Raw genomic sequence first — 22,067 nt, 5'->3', positions numbered from 1 at the left:
ACTCAGAGGAGGGCCTGATGCACCAGATGGATGGGTTGCCATTCAAAGGCACCTGGACTGCCTGGAGAAATTGCACAACAGAAGTCCCTTGAAGTTCAACAAAGGAAAGCACAGAAGTCCCACAACTGGGAAGCCATAACCCTACACATCAGTCTGGGCTGGAGGCTAAGCATCTGGAAAGCAGCTTTGTGAAGATAGACCTAAGACCCTAGAGGGCACCATTTGAAAAATAAGCCAGCAGTGTATATAAATACCTGATGAGGTCAGGGAATAGAAAATACAGAGACTCTTTTCATTGGTGCCCAGTGACAGGAAAAGGCACAACAGCCGGGAACTGAAATACAGGACATTGGACACTGAAACACAAGAAAAACTTCTTTGTTTTCTTTAAGGGTGGTCAAACCATAGAATGGGTTGCCCAGCAAAAGGTTGTGAAGATAGTTAAAACTCAACTGAAAAAGATACTCAGCAAACTGCTCAGGCTAACTCTGCTCTGACCTGTAGGGGCGGCCTTGTCAATATTCAGACATCCATAATGACGTCCCTTCACAGAACCTCAAAAATTCTGTGATCCTCTGGTATTTTGGCTGCCAAACTCCTAAATATCTTTCTAAACTTTTCCATGTCATGCCATCTACCTTTCTTCCTCCTGCAAAGTTTACCCTGACTTACCACACTACTTCTGATTGCTTTCTCTCTCCTGCCTTCACTTTTATGCCCAAGACCTTGCCTGAATGACTGTTCTCTCCCACTCCAACTGCTCTCAATTTTGTAATTATCCCAGTTGCACAGAAATTGCTATTTCAGGAGTGAGTTTCATCTGCTGACCAGAAATATCCTACCACTTCTTAGACAAAAAGAAAAAAAAAAGAATTGTAAAGGGGTAATGAAACAAAATCTTTTTTCCACAGAAGAATTTTCATATGCATCAGTGAAGGAAAAATAAAGAGAACTTATGCTTTCTCCAATGCTGTTACCCACACATGTTCAGTATCTGTAAAAAACCCAACCCTCTTCCTTTTCCTTCTAATCCATCCCTCAGGGTTTTCCTTTCTTGTGATGCCTTTATCACTTGAACATGTTTATGCTACCTTTATCCTTTAAACACCTGCCTGTTACATTTATGGTGTCTATTCCTTAAGTTGTCTCTCATCTTATGTGAAACTATAAGCTTTTTAGGACAGGCACCAGTACTTTGTTCCCTGACAGCACAGGGGTCTCTCAGCTGTTAAGACTGTACTAGTGATAGATGATCTTGTCTGTGCCTTGGTCCAGATCCACGTCTGCTTATCACATTTTTGTCTGTTTTTAAGAGCCGTTCACTGCATTTAAGTACACAGGATTCAAGGCACAGCATATAACAGTCAAAAGCAACATTAAAGACTTTGCCATAGTGACGCCTCCTAATGACATGTTTTTACCCCTTTGAAAGGTCTGTTCCTTCTTTTCCATTGATACCAAATGATCTAACTCATTCTGAATTCTCTGATGAATAAATAAATAAATAAAAGCAGCCCAAATCTTCAAGACTTAATTTGTGATAATGTGGTCATGGAGTGTCCTGCTTAACTTCACATAGCTTTGGACAAGATTAATATATACACATATGCAACAACTAGAGGGACATCATATAATATTGGAGATTCAATCTATTTTCCAAAAATCCTAATGTAGGGCAATGACTTTACTGGACAGGTATTTTAATTAGGATGATGGAATACACTCTATCTAAACATATTTTGACAAGTGCTCTGAAGTATCAGTCCTTACAGCTGAAGATGCAAAGCAGCTTTTTGAAGAAAATATACCTTTTCAGAAAGTAGGAACAATTTTCAAAGCTATCAAAGATGTTTAACAATTTAATATCAGGGAATATGTATGCATGTGTGTTTATATATAGCAAAAATATGCATTTTTATTGTCACATCTGAATCAGAGAATAAAGAAATATTGAAATCTGGTTTGTATAATGCCATAAAGTAGGCTTCTCCTTGTAATGCTCGTGTTTTCTATTCTTCTTTCCTGACTACCCATGTAATACAATAATTGGCAAGTACAGATGAAAGAAGTGTGTTAAATACTAGAATGATAACAAAGTTCTTATATCTTGAGAATGGCATTGCCATTACATGACTGCCAACATAACTCTTCATGGTGTTTTATTGCCCCAAAGATTTTTCACCTTCAAGCCTTCTAATAATCCTAAAAGTTTGTTTAAAGGGAAAAAAAAAATAACGACTTTCACAGAACGAGCAAAATAACCCCATATTTTTTGTTTTCTCCTTTACGCATAATTTAAACACCAGAAATCAAGTGTAAGAGGTTTTAAAGAGTTAGCTTATATTGTGAGTTGCACAGTGTCAGTAACACACGCTGGCACCACATCTAACAAGATAGTTCCAGAATAAGCAACATAACAAATTGCTGCTTTAGCCCTTGAATCAGTTTGTATATCATGTGATCTTTTTCATAATCCTTATTGCATAGCACTGCAGATTTCCTTGTGACATTTTGCTTACTGTAGCTGCCAAGGGTACACAGAACCTGTGATCTGAAGTCCTGACCAATGTGCTGTGACTGATGTGTAATTCACCATTTAACCACTGCTGTAGATGATATATAAGAAGTGATATATACATGACCCTGTCCTCAGTGTATTTGGGATCAACTATTAATCTTCAGCAGACAGCTTTAAAACACTGTAGAAAAATCTTTTGCTCCAAATGATCACAAGTACCTGGACTTAGTAACTTTCTTCTAGTTATGAAAGACTAACTTATGAATTATATTCATTAGTACAACTGTTTCCTAAGAACTGTATATTACTATCAGGATGTTTGACTTTTACAGTGATAGTTTCCAAATGTAGAAACTCACACAGTGCAGTATATTCTGGCACTCAGAATCATTTTGCCCATAAAAGTTTTATCGAGCAAATATAAGACATAAGAACAACTAGAAGGGAAATAAAATCCAATTTATGACATTTTTGACTTGTCACAGTAGACAGAAAATTTCATCCTTTTGGCTACCCAAAATTTTTTTCCCTCACCACGTATACATGCTTGACAAAGGATAATTTACACCAAGGATTTTATTCTGTTGCCCGTCACATCAATGCTGACCTCTAATAACTGCAGCTGGATAGAACTGCCTGCCTTACTTTGAATGCCCCTGGTTGAACAGGGCTTTTGGCAGCAGTTGAACATGGCTCTCAATATTTTAGGAAATTGGAAGATTTTTGGTTGCTTGTCAATTAACATCAATATGTGTCTTTTAGAACCCCATTAAGGTCAGTATTTCTAACATAGAATAAATATATGTATACATACACATACACGTATGTTTACACACATTCTATGAAATTAATCCAGGAGTTCGCAGACACTGCGTAAAGCAGAAGAAACTCCTGCACAGGCCATTGCTTAAGTGTGCAACTGGATTTCTGATATTTTCTTACTTATGCTGATACAAAAACAGATTTGGACTACTGACCTTGGATACAGGACAGTTCATATATCTTCTCAGGGATCTAATTCAAAGCTTGATAGAAAAACTCAGATTGGTTTTAAAGCACATTGGAAAATCCTTCAAACTTACACAGCATAAGATAAAAGCTTTTGAATAATACAGTTTAAAGTTTTAAAAAAATCTTTCTTTTCTTCAGTTATTGTCTTCAACCACTAGATCATATTCGGTGAACAATAAATCACTCTTTTCACACAACAGTCTCCTTCCTGTTCTAAATATCTCAACAGATAATAACATAAGAAACTTTTAAAGCTATTTGTATATTTAGAAACACATATTTTCCCAAATAACTTTTGACATTGTTCCTATTTTCCCACACTTAATTTCTTTCATCACACAAAAACCTCAGAATATTTTCTTTTTCTTTTTTGTGGTAAAAAAGACAAAAAAAATGTAGCAAATATTCCTTAAAGTCATCCCATTATAATTAGGTTATAAATCTCCATAAAAAAATATCCTGTCAATAATAATGAGTTATAACTAAGATAAACATATTTATAGAGAGAGATGGACATAGAGGTATCTGTCTATAACAAATATAGTGAAGATGTATCTTCAACAAAGTACTACACATGCCTGCAAGGTACTTTTCTGTTATGTTATAGTTGGTTAGTGCACATCTATTTACAATGCTAAACTTACTGGATCAGAAGTGGTTCCAAACGACCAGTTTTCAGCATCAGTAGGTAGGTCTCTGATGTTTCACAGCTTTGGCTTTTTTTTTTTTTTGGTTATTTTTGCCTTGCTTGGGGAATGGGACTGGTTATGCCTAAATATGGAAACTGTATCCCTTTGTGCACAAGAGCAGTCATACTTTGTGAGACACCAAACTACCTCTCAGGTACCTTACAACCTTCCTTTGAAATTTCCAACAATAGCTGCATATTTAAAATGCAATCTCAACCAAATCCTGTTGACTTTACAAATACATAGATTTTATTTGCAAAGGAGTAACTTTTACCCACACAACAATTTAAGGGCTATTATTTCAGTATGAAGACTCATTTAAGCAGAATAATTGGCATCAATAGCACTTACCTGATTATGTGGAAGAGAGGTTATACAGCTCTTTTCCAATTCAAAACCATGCAATAGCCATTTTAAAAAAATAATGCAATGTTTGAAATTTATGAAAATTAGGTTTTTACTGAAAATGCTTTTAAAGAGGCTTCTAGACACAAATAGTGCAATTTGTTACACTGTGCTTAAAACAAATGTGCCATATATAATTATTGATAGAGAGATAGTGCATACAGACCAGGATGTTAGATCAGTTGATATGTTAATCAAGTAATGAGTATTGCATTCCATCGCAAAAAGAATGTCAAGCCTCTTTTCACTAGGAGAAATTGGCTACATGACTATCAGACTCTCACCAGCCTACTGAAGGGACTTAAAGCAATATCACACAGAAAGATGGATCGAGCATGAATCAATGTGGCAAGCACATAACCAAACAGACATGGAATTAAACGAGAAAAATAAAACTACGAACCAAACCAAAACCAAACCAAACGGAACCAACAAAGATTGTCGCTTAACCTGTTTTGTCAGAGCTGGTATTGATGGTATTGGTAGTGATGGAAGTGAAGGCAGTCTTTGCGCTGTCCTTGGTAGTAACAGATTTCTGCTTATTTTTCATGGCTTCCAGTGCTTTGAGCTTCTTGGCATGTTTAGTGCCTTTGTAGTGGGCCGCAGCCTGGCTCTACAAAGGAGAACAAAATGAACCATGCAATCAGGCTCATTTCTAAACTGGCATTCTCTGTATTAGTACAAATACAGACTACCTTTCAATAATGGGTACCACTTACATTATCCGAGTAGTGACCAAACAGAAAACTATAATTAGAATGATGCTTGAAAAACAATGGAAAAATACTAGAGCAATGCAATTCAATAAATACAGTATATTACTGTATAACAGTAGATTACTTTCAGACCAAAATTAGGTTGTTTTAGTCTACCTTGCTACCATGAGTTTTTCTATTAAGATTTATGTTACTTTCACATGAAAAAAAATAATTCTCAGGCAACAGGGAGGATGGTACTCTCCTCCCAGCAGCTTTGTACTTTTCCAGTTTCTATTTCAAACTAGAATTTTTGTCAAAGCTTTCTTCTAATTTCTGTCAAAGCTTACTACTAATAGTGGTATCAGCAACTTCTCAGCAAAGACTGAAAGTAAAAAACAAATCAAAAATACCCAGCCCAAAACTAAACCCCAACCAAAAGAAAGCAAAATATAAAACACACCTTCAAAGCCCATCACTAAAGACTTAACTGAATGTGAGGCAGAAATGAAATTATCTGGCTTTCTAAAAATAATAAAAAAAAAAATTAAAAAAAAAAAAGAGGATTACTTTTGTCCACCTGCTACAAAAGGTAGTGTTTGAAATTCAAAGCCAGGAGCATCCTTTCAAAGGAGAAAGCTCCCACAAATCCTGTCACAGTCCCAAATATATTTTGTCTACTTCATATCTTTAAGCTAAAATAGATTTGTATATGTGCTGCTATTAAAATTCATGCATTACACTGAAAATAACTTTATTATTTCAAGAGCTATTATCAAATTTTTTCATTTACTATATGTGCAAGTATATTTTAAGAAAAGTATTTGAACTATTAGATTAAACCTTATACAAAAACCACTAGAATTTGGATGAATATTCAGAGTTTATTTCTTCCCTAATTATTTAAAGTTTTATAAGAAAGATAGTCTTTCAGTTGATAAGTTAACAACATGAAAAATTGCTTATATCTTTACTTTTGAAGTTCAAACTTCATGGTAAGTAACTCCTTTATTACTTGAAAGGGAAGTTAAGACTTTAGAAATGTAATCAAAATTTAGCTACTAGAGAATTGAAAAAAATTAAAAGCAACAATTCTGGGTCAGCTCAAGGACCCATAAAGGTCAATATCTTCTTTTTAGAAAACATTAAACAATAGAAAATACTTAGAACATAAAGGAAGGTAAATGCTTTCTACTGTGAAATCAAAAGAATAAAAACATATATGGAATTTAGTGGCTACAAAACTAAAGTTATCAAAAAGGGATAAAAAGACACAGTCATTCCAATCTCTAAGCTGCTCATGCAGGTAGAAGAATCCTGCATTATCTGGCATTTCTTTGGCATTAGACCATTATTTAATGCTATTTGATGTGCTGAATTTTGGGGGAGAGGAGTTCTAGTGACCATCACTGTAAGGAAGCATATTATTTCTGAGAATTATGACTTTTAGCTTACATGAAAAGTCTTGATTCCTTCCAGATGCCTGAGATTTGAGAAGTGTAAGGTGAGTAGGAAAGAAGTGAGAGATCTTGTCTAAAACCAATTAACAATATATGTGTAGGTGTATATATGCATAGATATATACCCACACATACGCTCTTGTATATTGAGATGCATCATTCAGTTAGGTTGAAAAGCCAGTTTCTCTATACCTAAAATAATGCAAATATTGTATTAGGTACCCTTATTGAAAGAACACTGGACAGTGAAGTTTTTAATTAGAAACAACTTGAACAGAAACAGCACAATCATGCACCTTTTACAATTCTCAACACATAACATTGAGACATACTGTAAGCCAAATACAAACAGTCAGAGGATGTTAATTATAATCAAATCAAAAGACCAGTGTTAAGTTACAATGACGCATTAAAAATGACAAAATACTGTACACCCTCATGTTGCTATCATGTCAGCTATTTTCAGAGTTTCTAGTCAAATTTAATCATCAGTCATCTTCAGATTCTGACTGCACTTGTTTTCCCTAACTAATAGTGTCACTAGTCAAACATCGAAACATAGTCATAACATGGTCCTTACTACAGAATTATGAATACTGATAGTAGTTTGATACACATCTCAACTTTCTTCACAGAATTGTTGGCAGAGAACCCCAAGTTTAATTCTTCTGCACCCGTAGTTCTCTCCAAATTCTCACAGTTATAGTTCCACAAAGCTCATCTCAAGCTGTATGTTGGATGCTGAAGGAATATACAATGAGGGCCTATATAGAAATTGGTGACCTTTTCATTGCTCTGAAATATACGAATGAAATTGCTCTAAAGTGGAAACACATTGCTCAAATTTACAGGTATGATGGCTGCTACACAGAGTTGTCCATAACTCACTTCCCACAGAGTGCTGACAGTTCACCCAGCCTCTACTTAAATAAGACCTTCAAGTCTTTTTATTCAAAGTTTAAATCTCCTTCCTCTGTGGGGACATGAAGCCATCTGAGCTTGTTTCAATATAACTGTAGATGGCATGTTAATGGGAGTTCTATGTGAGAGCAAACAAATTGCTCCTAAGCATTTAACCAGCTCCAAATTAGATTATGCTGAACTTTTACAACTGAACTGGAACCCTAATTAAAAAGACAAAAAAAAGAAAAAAAAAAAAAAGAGGTCTGTCATTATCTTTTCTTGCAGGAGTAAGATGTAGGAAATGGAAAAATATCCATAAATATATTTTTCAGCAAAGCAACATAAAATATGGTACCTCACTGAATCATTTCTTGCAGCCATAAGAGGACCAAAACAATCCTCACTGCTTAAATGGCTTTTACTTGTAGCCTATAAAAATCGTTCCTTAAGTAGTATTTACTTGTAGAATGAATACAAAACCAAGATAGATCATAAAATGTAATTATTCCCAACTTTCATGCTGAATTAAGCAATAATAGGAGAGAGCAGAAGAGTGAGAAACAAGTTAGACCTAGTTTTTGCTGCCAACCATGATGCTTAACTGAATGAAGAGACTGAAAGGTAAGAAGGGTCTCCTTCTGGAACATCTCATAGTTCAACAGTTGCAAAACCCAAGCAGGTAATATATAAATGTTTTATACATGCTTTTATTACCTTATGAAGCTGTGCTAAGAGATGAGCAGAGCTTATATATATCTACACATTTAGTTTATATATATCTACATATTTATATACATCTACAGAAGCCAAAAGGAATCAAAGGAGAATTTCCCTTTCCATGTTTTATAAAGGGATACTGACTTTTTAAATTGGTCATTTTGGTAGAAGCCAGTTTCCTTTAGAAACAACTGATCTAAAATCAGATGTTCTCTCACTGGAAAAAAAAATCCCCACTACTACAGAACACTTCATAATCAGTTATCCTAAAAACTCTTTAATATTAAATTTAGTTTCTTACTATGATTACAAAAGAATACTTTAGAAGAATACTTTAGGAAAGAGCTTACTTTCTTCCTTCATCATAGTTTTCACGTTTGATGCACAGAATTAGCCCTAGCACTGTGAAGACAAGTCACTGTCAGCTAATGTGTAACCAAGTCAGTGATGAAGCATCAGAAGTATGTCAAATATTGCTGGTGCAGTGTTATAGAGAACTTTAGGAAACTATATCCATTCTTAAAAAATATGTCCAATGTAAAAGTAAAAATTATTTTATTGTTATTTATTATAATAATATATAGTTATGTCATATATAAAGAACATGAAATCTAATAATAAAATAATATAGCTAATATAATTATATAAATATACCATGTGACTATAATAATATTTATTACTATTTTGTATCTAAGTTGAAAACTCAAGGATCCTTAAAGAAATTCTGAGGGCCCTGATTCTGAAAATGACACGTAGACAAACTTTGGTCTGTGGGAACTACTTCAGTGAAGTGTCAAGATGTCTACTAGCAAATCACTTTTCAGTGTTATTTGTCACGACTTCCTGACTATTTGATCAGTACAAGCCAATTTAAGCATCTCCTAATATTTTCTTCTGGTTCCACGTATCTGTGTTGAATAATCAGGGACCTTTCTAATCCATACATTTTATAACCTTGACAAATTGCTCAAATATAAAAAGGATTTGTCTATAAAATCTGTCTAGATATTTAAATATATGTTTTAACCACAGAGACACAAACATACCATAAAAGAATAAAAATTCTATATGCAGATGTAAACAGAAAATAGAGCTGTAGTGTAAAAACTCAGCTGTATTTTCTTTGCTTAAGTGCAGTATTGTACCACAATCACCATCAGGACATCATATTACCAAGCAAATTGAAATGTGTAAAATACACTGAGAGAGATGAAATGTTTTAAACAATCCAGACAGTATTCTCTTACAATTACAGCCAACATATCTACATGGAAGTCTTCAAAATAAGTTTGTCTGCCTCACTAATGTACTTCAGTGGATTCTTTGCCTTCTCACTTACGTTCTTTAGGCATTGGTCCAACAAAAACATTGCACTTAATTTTTGCACTGAGACAAAAACCAGGTCTCGTCCTATTCTCAGAGAGTTTTTAACTTTGCAGCACTGCATCTTCTTTTTCATATCCCTCCTGATCCACATCATATTACCCTTCTTCTTAGAGATTGTTTTCCTGCCTTAATCATTCCCTCTAGGCAACACCTTCATAATGAAAGCCAGTTCAAATAAAAGAAACTTTTTGCAAAAGGTGTAGTGAATATGTTCCACTGATTCTTCCTCACAAAATTAAATTCAAATATCTTGCATTATGTCTTTCTCATTTCACAATGCATTTTGAAAGATGTTCATTGTGGACAGTGCTCTCCTCCATGCTTTTATCTGGCCGATTAATAGCAAGGCTGCAGTTTGTCTGCACCCTAAGAAAGCACCAAACAAGGACTGAGAGTGCTGGAAAGTCTTTTCTGTCTGTCTGGGACTTCAGAAGATCATGCCATCTCTTTTTTTTTACCAGCTACTGGATGCTACCATCACCTCTGCTATTATTCCCAATACAATAGTAGTAATTTTGGCTAATACATCTGCAACTGATGTCAGGATTCTCCAGAACAAAAAGCTCTAAAACAACAAAAAAAATTAGATTCCCAGTTCGAACTAATACTGTCAGTGAGCTGGGCACACGTGGAAAACAATAATACTTAACTGCATAAGCCAAGAAGGCTTCTGTGCTTGATGAAGTCAGGGAAATTGCTTGTGTGATGGCTATGCTACACATTATAATAATCTCTGAGTACAAATGTTTTCCTATAGTTGGGCCTTCATTAAGTATTTGAAAAATAATTTTACTGATGTCCTAAGCACACAAGAAAGTGATAAAATTCAAATGACCTTTTTATTGTTGGAACAAGCATGTCATTTTTTTCTAATGACTCCAAAGCCTGGCCAGCCAGTGATGACAGCACTGCCCAGGGAAGGTTGCAGTATGCAGCTGAGACATCTGTATTTTACTAGTTATGTGCTATTTACAAAACCAGAGCTGATCTCTATGGAACTTTTCCAGTAATTAAACTGGAGAAGTTTACAGCGAGAAAGTCTAACAGCCCTGAGATGCCCAACACTTGGTTCAGGCTAAAGCAGGGCTCTAACTGTGAGAAACAGCTAAAAAATTGTGTAGAGGATTGTGCAGTCTTTTTCATGGAGATGTTGTTACTCTATTTAGTAGGTAAGATTTTACTTGAGGCTATATTAAATTTTAAAAAATACTTTCTTACAAGGCCCTCTATTTTGTTTTCCCAGTGAGTGCACATGGGAAATTCAGGATTACACAAAAGTCCTGTGCTTCCTTTCTAGAAGACAGAAAATCTCCACGGACTTCAGCAGTTTCACAGACACTGTACAAGAAAGAAAAAATTACCTGTGCAAGCCTTTGCAGAATAGGAGATTGATTGAAAACATGTAAAGTAATTTTTAAAGATGATGTCAACATGATGACATGTCTCATATTGAACAAGTATCCCAGCTTCTGCCTGATATATACAAATTCAATCTGTAGTCAATTATGGTGCAGATAAACATTGCCTATCATTATGTCTACCTTCTGCTAAGCTTACCTTTATCTTCTGAGTTGTGTCACTTAAATTTTTTGTGCAGTCTATCACAACACCTCTCTATAATCTAAGTACTTTATGCACTCAGATGTAATTGTGGTACTAAACACCAAGGATATGCGTAATATGACTTCTTTCAGCTATGTTCTGAGAGAAGGGGTTTGCCCCTTAAACTATGATTAATCAATTTGCCCCTTTCCCTAGAACCAAATATACAATAACAGGTCAAGTACCAAAAAGGTCTTTTCTGTAGAAAAAAACCAAAAATATTTCTCCCTTATTATGGCAGAATGAAATGTCCCAATATGTTATTTCCCTTGTATTTATCTTTCTATGGAAAGAAAACCTTTCTACCCCCTCTTCTCCTTCCTAAAGCATCTATTCCATATACCCATGAATGTACTCTGAGACTCACTGATCAGAGGGAATGGGTGCTTCCTGAGCTCACTAGCACCTTTGCATTAATAAAGCTGCTCTATCCCACTCCCTGGTTTTGGGCTTCTTCCAGAGCCATTGCTATAATGGTGAGAGACTGCACCTGGCAAGAGTCTGCATCACATTGTGAGAGATTGGCATCAACACCATTCTTATGGTAAAATCATCCATTGTATAGTAGAATCAATTTAATTTTCCTTATGGAAAGGAATACCATATTTTCATTATGGAAAGCAAAACTCATTTTATCTTGGTCAGATGAAGAAGGTCAAAATTTTGTACTTAACATCACTTGTTCCACAAGACCGTATTTTTATGACCATGCATCTGCTTGTACTGTAAACTGCCACTGAGTGTGACATTACCTGAAATGATTTAGGCAAGATACGAAAAATGCCTAGATATAACGCTACATTCTGAGGTGACATATACTGTGTCAAAATATATGTAGTGAAGGGAAGATAACTCAAGCAATCAATCACTTCCCATACCTGGCATTTTTCTTCTAAGGACACCAGTACTTCATGCAGCACAAAAAAATTTTGTTACATGTTGAAATTCAAGAAACAGGCTGTTTGCTTTACCATCTATTTTATCCTTTTTATTGTTAAGACAGAGCAGTTTTAAGCTTATTTTGACAAGGTTATCAAGTTCTAGAATCTGGAATTTTATATATACTGTCTTCCAAAGCAATATAGTTGTTTAGAGGGGTGCTCTTTTGATGGGGAGATTGAAACATGGTCTTTTGAAAACTGGTATCATCAATAAAATTAACATTTAATCTCATCTTTACTGTATTAATTGGCAGCATCATTTATTTTCCCCATGGCAAATCTTATTATAGTCAGAGTTTCAAGAGAATATTAAACTCATTTGGTATTTTTTTCATTTAGATTAACCAAGTGATTAATCTCAGATTAATCTCAGAATGAAATACAAAAAAAGCTAACTGATACACACTGCTATGAGCTATGCATATGATAAAATAAAGTAGGCATTAATTCAGCTTAGTAAACATAATATATGTGTTTCCAGTTTTGAATCTGGAATTGACATATTCCAAAGTGAGAACTTGAACAAATGATACAAGATACTGTAATTTTGTAGAAATGTACCCCAGCTTCCTTGCACTAGCAGTGGACACACCCACATATTTTTTATACATTGTGTTAATACTGTAAATGTAGTTCAATATTCAGGTTCTACACAAATGATGTTTACTTCAAAACAACAGATATTGTTGAATTTAAAATAAAATCATTTTTCTGCATAGTGTTGAAAAGTTCAGTCTTTTCTGGTGTTATCAAAGGAATGACAGTGGTAGATATGGAGCCAGCACCTGTTTGAATCTGAGTTGGTTCACAACAGCTAATTGGAGTCAAAGGTCTACAAATACACTTACTTGCCCAGAGACTCATCTAATTTAGAAACTTTTCACTGTCTGAGAAAAACCCACTTGATTCCCTCTGCATGCAGCTTGTGAACTTGTATCTAAAGAAAGTTGCGTAGGTGGGTTTAGAGTACCTTGTCTGAGTGTTTTTACCTGTTTTGTGTTGCCAAGGAAACTATTTCTGTCTGTTTACGTTCACAATAGCAATCTCATTGAATTCTGAATTTCTGATATTTTTTGACTGAAGCAAAGCATCATGGAAGAGTAGTGGTGAGACATAAAGATACTACAAGAAATTTAATGGAAAACAGGAAAAGCTTAAAAAGTACATGTTTAATTATTAATTCCGTATGATTTGAACTTTATATTTGAAATTACAAGCAAGTTAATATGACTTCTACATACAAAATCATAAGAGAGAGTCCACAGAGTTACTGCAACTGTTCCCAAACACAGTCTTAATACTCTTATTGAAATCACTGTTTTTAATACTGTAATTATTAGAAGCTTTTTAAATTTCAGATTTGTCTTCAGAAAAATGTTGATTCAACTTTCTGATTCTTTCACTCAAATACACAGTTACACAGATTTTTCATTTTGGATTTTCAAATTATATTTCAATAATTATTTTAATGTAAACATTTCCAGTGTCCTTTAAATCAGCTCCTACCCATAAGCAGAAATTCAAAACCCACAATAAGAAACATAAATGCTCAAATTTCCTGATTACAGCTCTATTTTTTGTGAGCTTGACTGTAGTTAGGTGCTTCCCAGTTTAAATCTCCAGCCTTCTTATAGAAGGCTGTAAATATATGTAAAATATTATGTGAACTTTTCCACTGTGAAAAGTTTGCACAGATGCACAAAGACTGATAATTTAAGGATGGAAGAATTTATAGATTCTTTCATTCTCTTCATATATCAAAAGCAACCCAAGCCTTACATGTGCAGAAACCACCAAAGAGAGGCTATGTGTTTCCTTGGAATAAAAGAACTCTCAGCTCACTAGTTGTTCGCTTATTTAGACATACTTTGTATGTCTAAAAGAGTCCTATGCCAGTAATTTGCTTAAAAAGTCCCACATAGGTGTATCCACAGGACTTCTCTCTGTAGGCAGGAATACACCTTAAATGAAAGAGAGGTAAAAGAAATAAAATGAATAAATGCTGTTACTTACTAGGAACAAAAGTAAATTGGTTTATGTAATGAATCAATATAAATACAACATAAATATCTAAGTGGCAACAAAAACTAGTGCCATACCATGGAAGTAAATTTGCATTAAAAACTAGTTTTATCTAAACAATTAGCCAGGGAGAAAATATTTTGAGAAAAACAATCCAAATATCCAGAGGGAACAAAGGTTTATAAGGCCTAGGAACTTGAAGATTGGTCACTCTACAATACAGTTATATTTATTCCTTTACATATTTTTGTTTCTTTTCCTTGCTTTCAATCCCTCTTGGGTGATTCTGTGAACACATTCAGGGCCCCAGTGAAGTCCACAAGATACTGTGTATACCTTCAAGTTCACCAGCACACTTCTACCACCTATCACAGGGTCAGAGCCTCAGTACTTTGAATCACTGCCTTAACACATACCTAGAGCATACAGACCTGCTTGTGAGGCAAGTTAGTCATTAAATCGATTAATACGTTGGTTCTTAAAGTAATACATAATATGTGGATAGATCAAGATGCTCCAAAAGTAGTGAAGGCCGAAAAATGGGGTTTACTTAATGAGACATGTAGGTTGTTGTACTATCATCAATACAGAAATGGCAATGATACCTTCCAAAGCTGACCAGTCAACATCTTTTACTCCTTAGCTGTTAGGTTCTATGTAGGAAGCCATGGTTAGGGATACCAAATAACACACAAAACTTAATGCAGTATTCTGACACCACTTACTGTTCACACTGCAGTTATGTTTTGTCTCCTTCCTACAAACCTTTCTACTTATCTGATATTACACTGAAATCTGAAAAACTGGTTTTTTTCCCATTGACCAAAACCAAATACTTATTGAAGCTAAAAGAAACTGGCTGCAATCCTACGAACTTTACTGGATAAGAACAGTCCTTCTGAAATCAACAGGACATTTTAGATTTTGAAGTGTTACAAGACAAATGTCTTAGAAATGCTCTATATTTCTACACTGGCTTTAATGTTTCTCATCTCCTCTAGTCAAGCTCAGGTTAGCAGGTTCAAAACTGGAACAGCTATATGAAATCATAAGGTGCATAACGTAAAAAAAGATTAAACTGGACAGATATAAAAGCCCTGTCTGATTTTAAAACCTAAGACATTTGTTTGGGCAGAGATTACTTAAAGAGTGAAATTTCCAAATGGTACTGAAATTTAATGCTGAGACGCCAAAGTTTTTGGAGCAGGCAAATCTCACCGTATCTATTCACAAAATTAATTAACAAATTTATACTTATTAATTTGTTCTTTCTTGTTTTTATGTTGTTCTTCCTTTTGTTATGACAGGGCTAAGGAAAAGGTAGCATGTCTTCCCTAGTCCCGAAAAAATTACTTTTCGAAAACTAATTTCTTTAGTAAAAAGCTGTAGAGATTTCTGAATCTTCTTTGAACAAAATGGAAATAGGAATCTTTAACTTCATCTCCAATGATGAACTGAAACTCAGTTTACGTCTGTGACAAGTCACTACTGTGACAATTAGTATGCCTCAGTGCGCTTTGCTGCACCCTAAATTTATATGATGTAGAACACCATACAGAAAACTTCTATCTAAATAAAGACAGAACTCTTAATAAGGAAATCTCATCGGTTTCTAAGCTGGTGGTGTACATTTGGAGTGTATGGACAGTTTGAACTGATTTGGGCACAATGAGCTTCAGGACGCTTTCTGGAGTTCAACCACCACTGAGTACAGATGAAGCAGCAATATGGGACAGCCATGGTTTTATGTTCATAGCTTTATAAGTTTTAAAACTGAGGCCTAAAAATTTTCTTTAACATGTTATGCTCAACACTAATATTAAATTGCATAACCAGTAGTTCTTTTTCCCTTGGGTATGTATCAATGAGTTATTTTTTGCAGATAAGTGCACAAATATGATTACCTTTTGCAAATTGCTCCTTATTCTGTTACTGGTAATTTTTATAATTCTGCAGTGTAAACAGATGCTATTTTCCACTACATATTCAGCAGTAATGATCTAATTCAGTGTGTTAAAAACAACAAAAGATCCTCAAGAATGAGCTATTTACTTCAATATTCCAACCTCCTTGGACATCTGTGTTGAAATCACCCATGATAGGAAGTTAGCAAATTACTGTAGAAACCCTGTTGCAAAAGAAGGACTTTAGCTCATTTATTCAAATGTCAGCTGTGTTCTGTTTACCTTCCTAACATGCATGTTCTCCATCATATTGATCCAAAAGTTATTTTTTGACCACAGCTAATATACTTCATTACATTTCCTGTAACAAAACAATATTTGGGCACGAGTTTTACAACTGTTTCAACATCCATTCTTATGAAATCATTATACACCAAAATCTAGAAACAATGAACCATGATATTTTCCTTGCCCTTTGGAAATTGCAAGGACCTCCTTGCTATGAAAGAGAGAAAAATAAAACCAAAACAGAAAGCAAACATGTTAAGTTTAGATCGTGTGGGTGAAATTCTGGCATCACTTAAGTCAACAGAAATACTGACATTTATTTCACCCTGGACTGGCAATTGAAAGCAAGTGCAATACTCCATCTGGACACAGTGTGAGGAATTTAAAAATGGATGGACAGCCTTTGACTAAGCCAACAAAACCAAATGGACATCACAGAAACACATCAGCTGAGAAAAAGAGTTGTGTTTTCACCACAGAACTGCGTCATAAGCAACTTGGAATATGCTAAACACTTACCCCCACTATAGCATTTTTTGAGTAACTGCATCATATTGGTTGGCTCTTTATACTAATACTCAGATGCTACTGGTATCTCAAGCATAAATACAAGCTAAAGAATAGTAAAAAATAAAAATTAAGAATACCAGAACAACTTAGCTCAAATGGAAATGACTTGGTTTGTTTTTCTGCTCTTTTTCACTAGGTTTTACTTAACACTGCTAGAGACAACCACGGGAATATTTTCCAATTTCTTTTATATTCCAGCAAACCTGTTTGAGGAAGATTATGTGTATTTATTTATTTATGTGTATTTATTTATTTATTTATTTATCTATAGTTACACACACAGCATGGGAAAGCTGCCATCTCACCAGAAGTATAATATTAGATGGAAAGCTTTCCAGTGTGGAGTACACTTGAGATATATATATATATCTCCAGCAAACATCCAGCTATAACAGACACACAGTTTTGTCAGAGAGACATAATCCATTGTCCTTTTTCTAGTGGGTTGCAAATAATTTGTTCAGAAGTTTATAGACAGATATAAAGATACAATGCGTATCAGAAGCACCACGTAATGATATCTAGGGAATATAACATCAGAAGAAAGCAGATAATCATTAGACAGTCTCAACTGAATTTGTGAGACCATTTTTCCATTTTAGATAATTTCATACTTTTGATCCTGGAGCTAGATTACATCTGAGTCCATCTCATAATAACAATACAAACAAAATGTAACAAAAATAAATGGAATAACTCAATTTATCTCCCAAAGAATGTGCTTTATAGTATAAATAATGTCAAGAATGACTGTTATTCTGTCATGAATGAATCTTAGATAGACCAAGAAAACAAGGACCCTACCTTGAAAAGACCTTAAGGGTGTGAGCTCAGACCATGGATTTGGAAGGGCAATACCAGACAGCAACAATAATAACGTTGTTATTGTAAAAGCAAGGAACTGCGAGGTTCCTATGATCTACCAAATTGTGACAAATATTGCTAGTAAGTTATGTAAATCTGCCTGAGGCAAATTAACTTGCCTGAGACAAATCAACATTCCCAGGGCATCTTCCTGGCTTTCAGAGTTAATGGCTGGAACCATGCGCCTGCGCATGTCATTCTCCTCAGAGCCTGGTGAGGCCTCCACTCCCAGCTTTGGATGATGTGCCTCTGTGTGCCATCTCCCACACCAACCACATCATAGAATTGGAATGGCTTGGGTTGTAAGGAATCTTAAAGATTTTCTATTTCCAACAGCCCTGACATGGCCAGGGACAACTTCCACTACACCAGATTATGCAAAGTCCCATCCAGCCTGGCCTTGAATACTTCCAGGGATGGGCCATCCACAACTTCTCTGTTCAAGTGCTTTACCACCCTCACAGTAAAGAATTTCTTTCTAGTATCTGATCTAAACTTGAGTTCTCTCAGTTTAAAGCCATCCTTCCTAGTCCTGTCCTTGTAAATAATCCCTTTCCAGCTCTCTTGTAGGCCCCCCTTTAGGCACTGGAAGACTGCAATAAGATCATTGCAGAGCCTTCTCTTCTCCAGACTGAACAGCTCCAACTCTCTCAGCCTGTCTTCATTGGAGAGGTGCTCCAATCCTCTGGTCACTTTCATGGCCTCCTCTGGACTCCCTCACTCCAGTAAGTCCATGCCACTCTCCTGTTGGGGGTCCCAGAGCTGGACATAGCACTCCAGGTGGGGTCTCACCAGAGTGAAGAGAAGGCCAGAATCTCGACCAGTTGTCTGCCTGGGCTACAAATGTACATTAATAGGTCATGCTGAGCTCCTCATCCACCAGTATCCCAATTTTTCTGCATCCTTCCCAGGCTACCTGTCCTTCCTTTTACTCCGTAGGCTTCCTTTCTGTGTTTTGCATTTCAATAAAACTGTATATCACCTCCAGCTGAGAGGTTTAAGATGTATTAGCACCTTCAGGCCTACAGAAGATAATTCTAACAGGTTACTTTAGCAGACAACTGGCCAGGAATATAATCAGGAGCTTTCAGGCTACGCCAAAGCATTGACTAGTCCAAATATGGTAGGAGGACAAGCTGTTCCTTGCGAATGATGGATTAAATCTATAGCCAAAGTGTTTATTCAATCACATGCAAACATCTTTCAGTCAGTCAAACAGGTCTATGACTTCTACAGGTTCAGGAACATGGGTCTAAAATCCCCTGATATTTTATAGGAGAGACCCTCTACCTTCTTTATCTGATCAGACAGACCACATCACTGGCTCTGCATATTACCCCAGGAGGCAGCAACAGAATTTAATCTCTATGTTTTCAGAAAATGTGCAGATGTGGCACTTGGGGACATAGTTTAGTTGGACTTGATGGTCTTTGAGGTCTTTTCCAGAGATTTTTTTTTAATGATTCTAGGATTCTGTGATAACATGTCTGAATGTGTGGTTATCTACAATGCAAGAATTTCAGAAAATGACTTGATGTTAATGATAAAATCATCATCCTATGAATTTATCTTTTGGTGCTGATAAAAGAAAATTATGCTTCTCCCCCAGCCAAATGTCCTCAAGGGCCAACCCATCACTTACCAGTTATCACCCCTTATCAGGCTGAAAATGCATGTTTGCACACACCAAAAGGAGCTTTCAGTGAAACACCAGGAGCCCCTGCCTTATCCTAATGTAAAACATGTTCTATAAACAATGTACTGAAACGAAATGAGCCACTGTTACCCTCAGTGTTACTCAGCCAAGGAAAATCCTGCTTCATAGCCACAGTTTGTTGTGAATACAGGTACTCAATTAGAAATGCATATTTAGAATTGGTGGGACCTCTTTTTATAGAAAAAAGGAATCAGACCCACTAAATACAGATTCTTATGACTGCAACAATCAGCTTCAATATTTGAATTGTAATTCATAGTACAATTACTCTAAGTTGCTACACCTTGTCACTGTGTAGCAATCTCTTACTATTCATGACAGGAGCAGCCATAACAAATCGCCAGCATGAGGACATCAGTGGCGGTGGTAGGAGAAGTAGGTAAATATTTTTTGGCCTTCACTTTCCAGTTCAGGGAACAGCAAAATCAATATCTTTTGGATACATGTAGAATTTCTGAGAAAGATAATATACAATCCTTGCAAATTTTAAAAATCCAGATTTAAATCAGTTACCCATTTGAACTATTTTAGAACTGCTTCTCTCATTATTCCTTACGGCAAATACCAGAAAAAAGCTACCTGATAGACTTTAGTCACCTTAATTTTGGTACAGGTTTTAGCAGTGAGTGAGAAAAAAACTATTAATCAAGGCTGAATTTGGAGAAGATCTGAATCCTAAGTAACCCAAGCTGAAGAATGTCTGGATGACAAAAATCCTCTCAGCTGAAAAAAAGGGAAAAAGACTTGCACTGGCCAGGGTCATGTATTTCAATATTTGAAGATTATGTCTTCAAGCCTTTCTATGCTGCGGACTTGGACACACTTTCTTTGGGATGACTTCTTGGGTTTCAACCAATATCTTTATGATCATTCAGCATTAATAGTTCCTGGATGGCTCTAATCATTCTCCCACTTTACTCTGCCACCTGAAACTTTCCATTTCTCAAATCACCCCTTTCTATCACTATATCCCAAATGTTAATCATGAACTCTGACAGAATCAGAGTCTCCTTTTTGTCCATGTATCGGTCACCTGCTCTGCATCATCACACCTGTTACTCAATGCTGGTTTTTTATTTCTTCTCTTATATAGCTCCTTCTCCCTCTTGCATACCTTAGAACAACACACCTCAGTGTCTGGACCACAACCTTTGTTTTCTCAATGCAGTCCCTCCTCCTCATAACTGCTACTGCTGAATGTCACTGCATCCTGCTGCTTTCTTCTCCTGAATATCTGTCCTCTCCTTATTTCTTGCCATTTTTTTTTTTTTGGTGGCAGCATCACCTCCAACAGCAATAATTTAGCACAGGAGAAGCTAATAAATTTGTAAAGATCAGAAGCTTCTCTCTGTGTCTCACGCCATGGTGGCCTACCTTGCTAATAAGGCTGGTCTCACCAATCAGGTCGTGGGGCTCAGACTCTAGAAGAATAGCCAGATAATCATTTTTACTTATACATGGTGCTCATTTTCTTAGCTGTCCTGTAAAGGAAGTTTTATTCTTATAGCCTTTTCAAGCACTGAAGAGATACAGATTAGGCATGTCAAATAATTTTAGAATAAAAATCCTTGCCCCTGGAAATTACACAAAAGAAAGTACTGTTAAATGTATAAAAAAGTCTTCATTCCTCCAGTGTCCAAAATGTTAATTATTTCCATATACTCCATGTTTTCTGACATCTTCAGACATTCTTACTCATTCATTGCTGCTTCCCAGAATGTGATTACATTAGAAATTTACTTTATTACAACTGTTTATCACTACATATGACTCTGGTGTGAAAAACATGCTAGAGAATAAAATGAAGAATGACAGGTAACTTGTGGTGGGCTATTTGGTTAGAATTGTGTTAATGACAACCCATTAAAAATCTCTATTTAATAACAAAAAAATAATTTTCTATCCTGTCATTATAATAAGTGATGAGAATCTTTGAAAAGGTAATGTAGATCGATGTAAAATAAAAATTATGCCATATGCTCAGATTAATTACTAAACCGTAAAAATAAACAGATTGTCATTTTGGAAGAGCAACTTCTATGCACGTGATGAAATTCTGTATTTGGCAAAAAAGGTACTCAAGCAGAAAGAATATAAGGAATGAGGCTCAGTGATTGTTTGATTTGCAATTTATTGCTTTTATCGTCAATTTAAATAGAAACAAAACATCTGAGAAAATATCCTATGGTTTTAAAATTACTGCATATACAACTGGCTTATAGGATTATGACATTTAGTCAGGCTTTGTATCGATGTGTAGACTAAGGTGAGAGATAATAATGTTGCAGTGTCTGCAGCTAATGAAAACATAACACCTTCTATTGGGTGGCGTGGCTCACTGCAAAAAAGCAATATATCACTGTCCTGAAAAAGAC

General features: G+C 35.5%; 1 protein-coding gene across 4 annotated transcripts in view; it reads right to left on the bottom strand.

The window, feature by feature from the left end:
* ZNF385D (zinc finger protein 385D) overlaps positions 1 to 22,067 on the bottom strand; it is a 421,801-nt gene that overhangs the window by 62,725 nt on the left and 337,009 nt on the right. For all 4 annotated transcript variants that reach the window (XM_017732125.1, XM_017732126.1, XM_017732128.1 and 1 more), the window contains one exon: positions 5,074 to 5,236. In XM_017732125.1, coding sequence (XP_017587614.1) covers positions 5,074 to 5,236 — 163 coding nt within the window. The remainder of the gene's footprint in view (positions 1 to 5,073; positions 5,237 to 22,067) is intronic.

Source organism: Corvus brachyrhynchos, unplaced genomic scaffold (assembly GCF_000691975.1).
Source record: "Corvus brachyrhynchos isolate BGI_N302 unplaced genomic scaffold, ASM69197v1 scaffold53, whole genome shotgun sequence".
Lineage (NCBI taxonomy): Eukaryota > Metazoa > Chordata > Aves > Passeriformes > Corvidae > Corvus > Corvus brachyrhynchos.
This window is presented reverse-complemented; position numbering and strand designations above follow the sequence as displayed.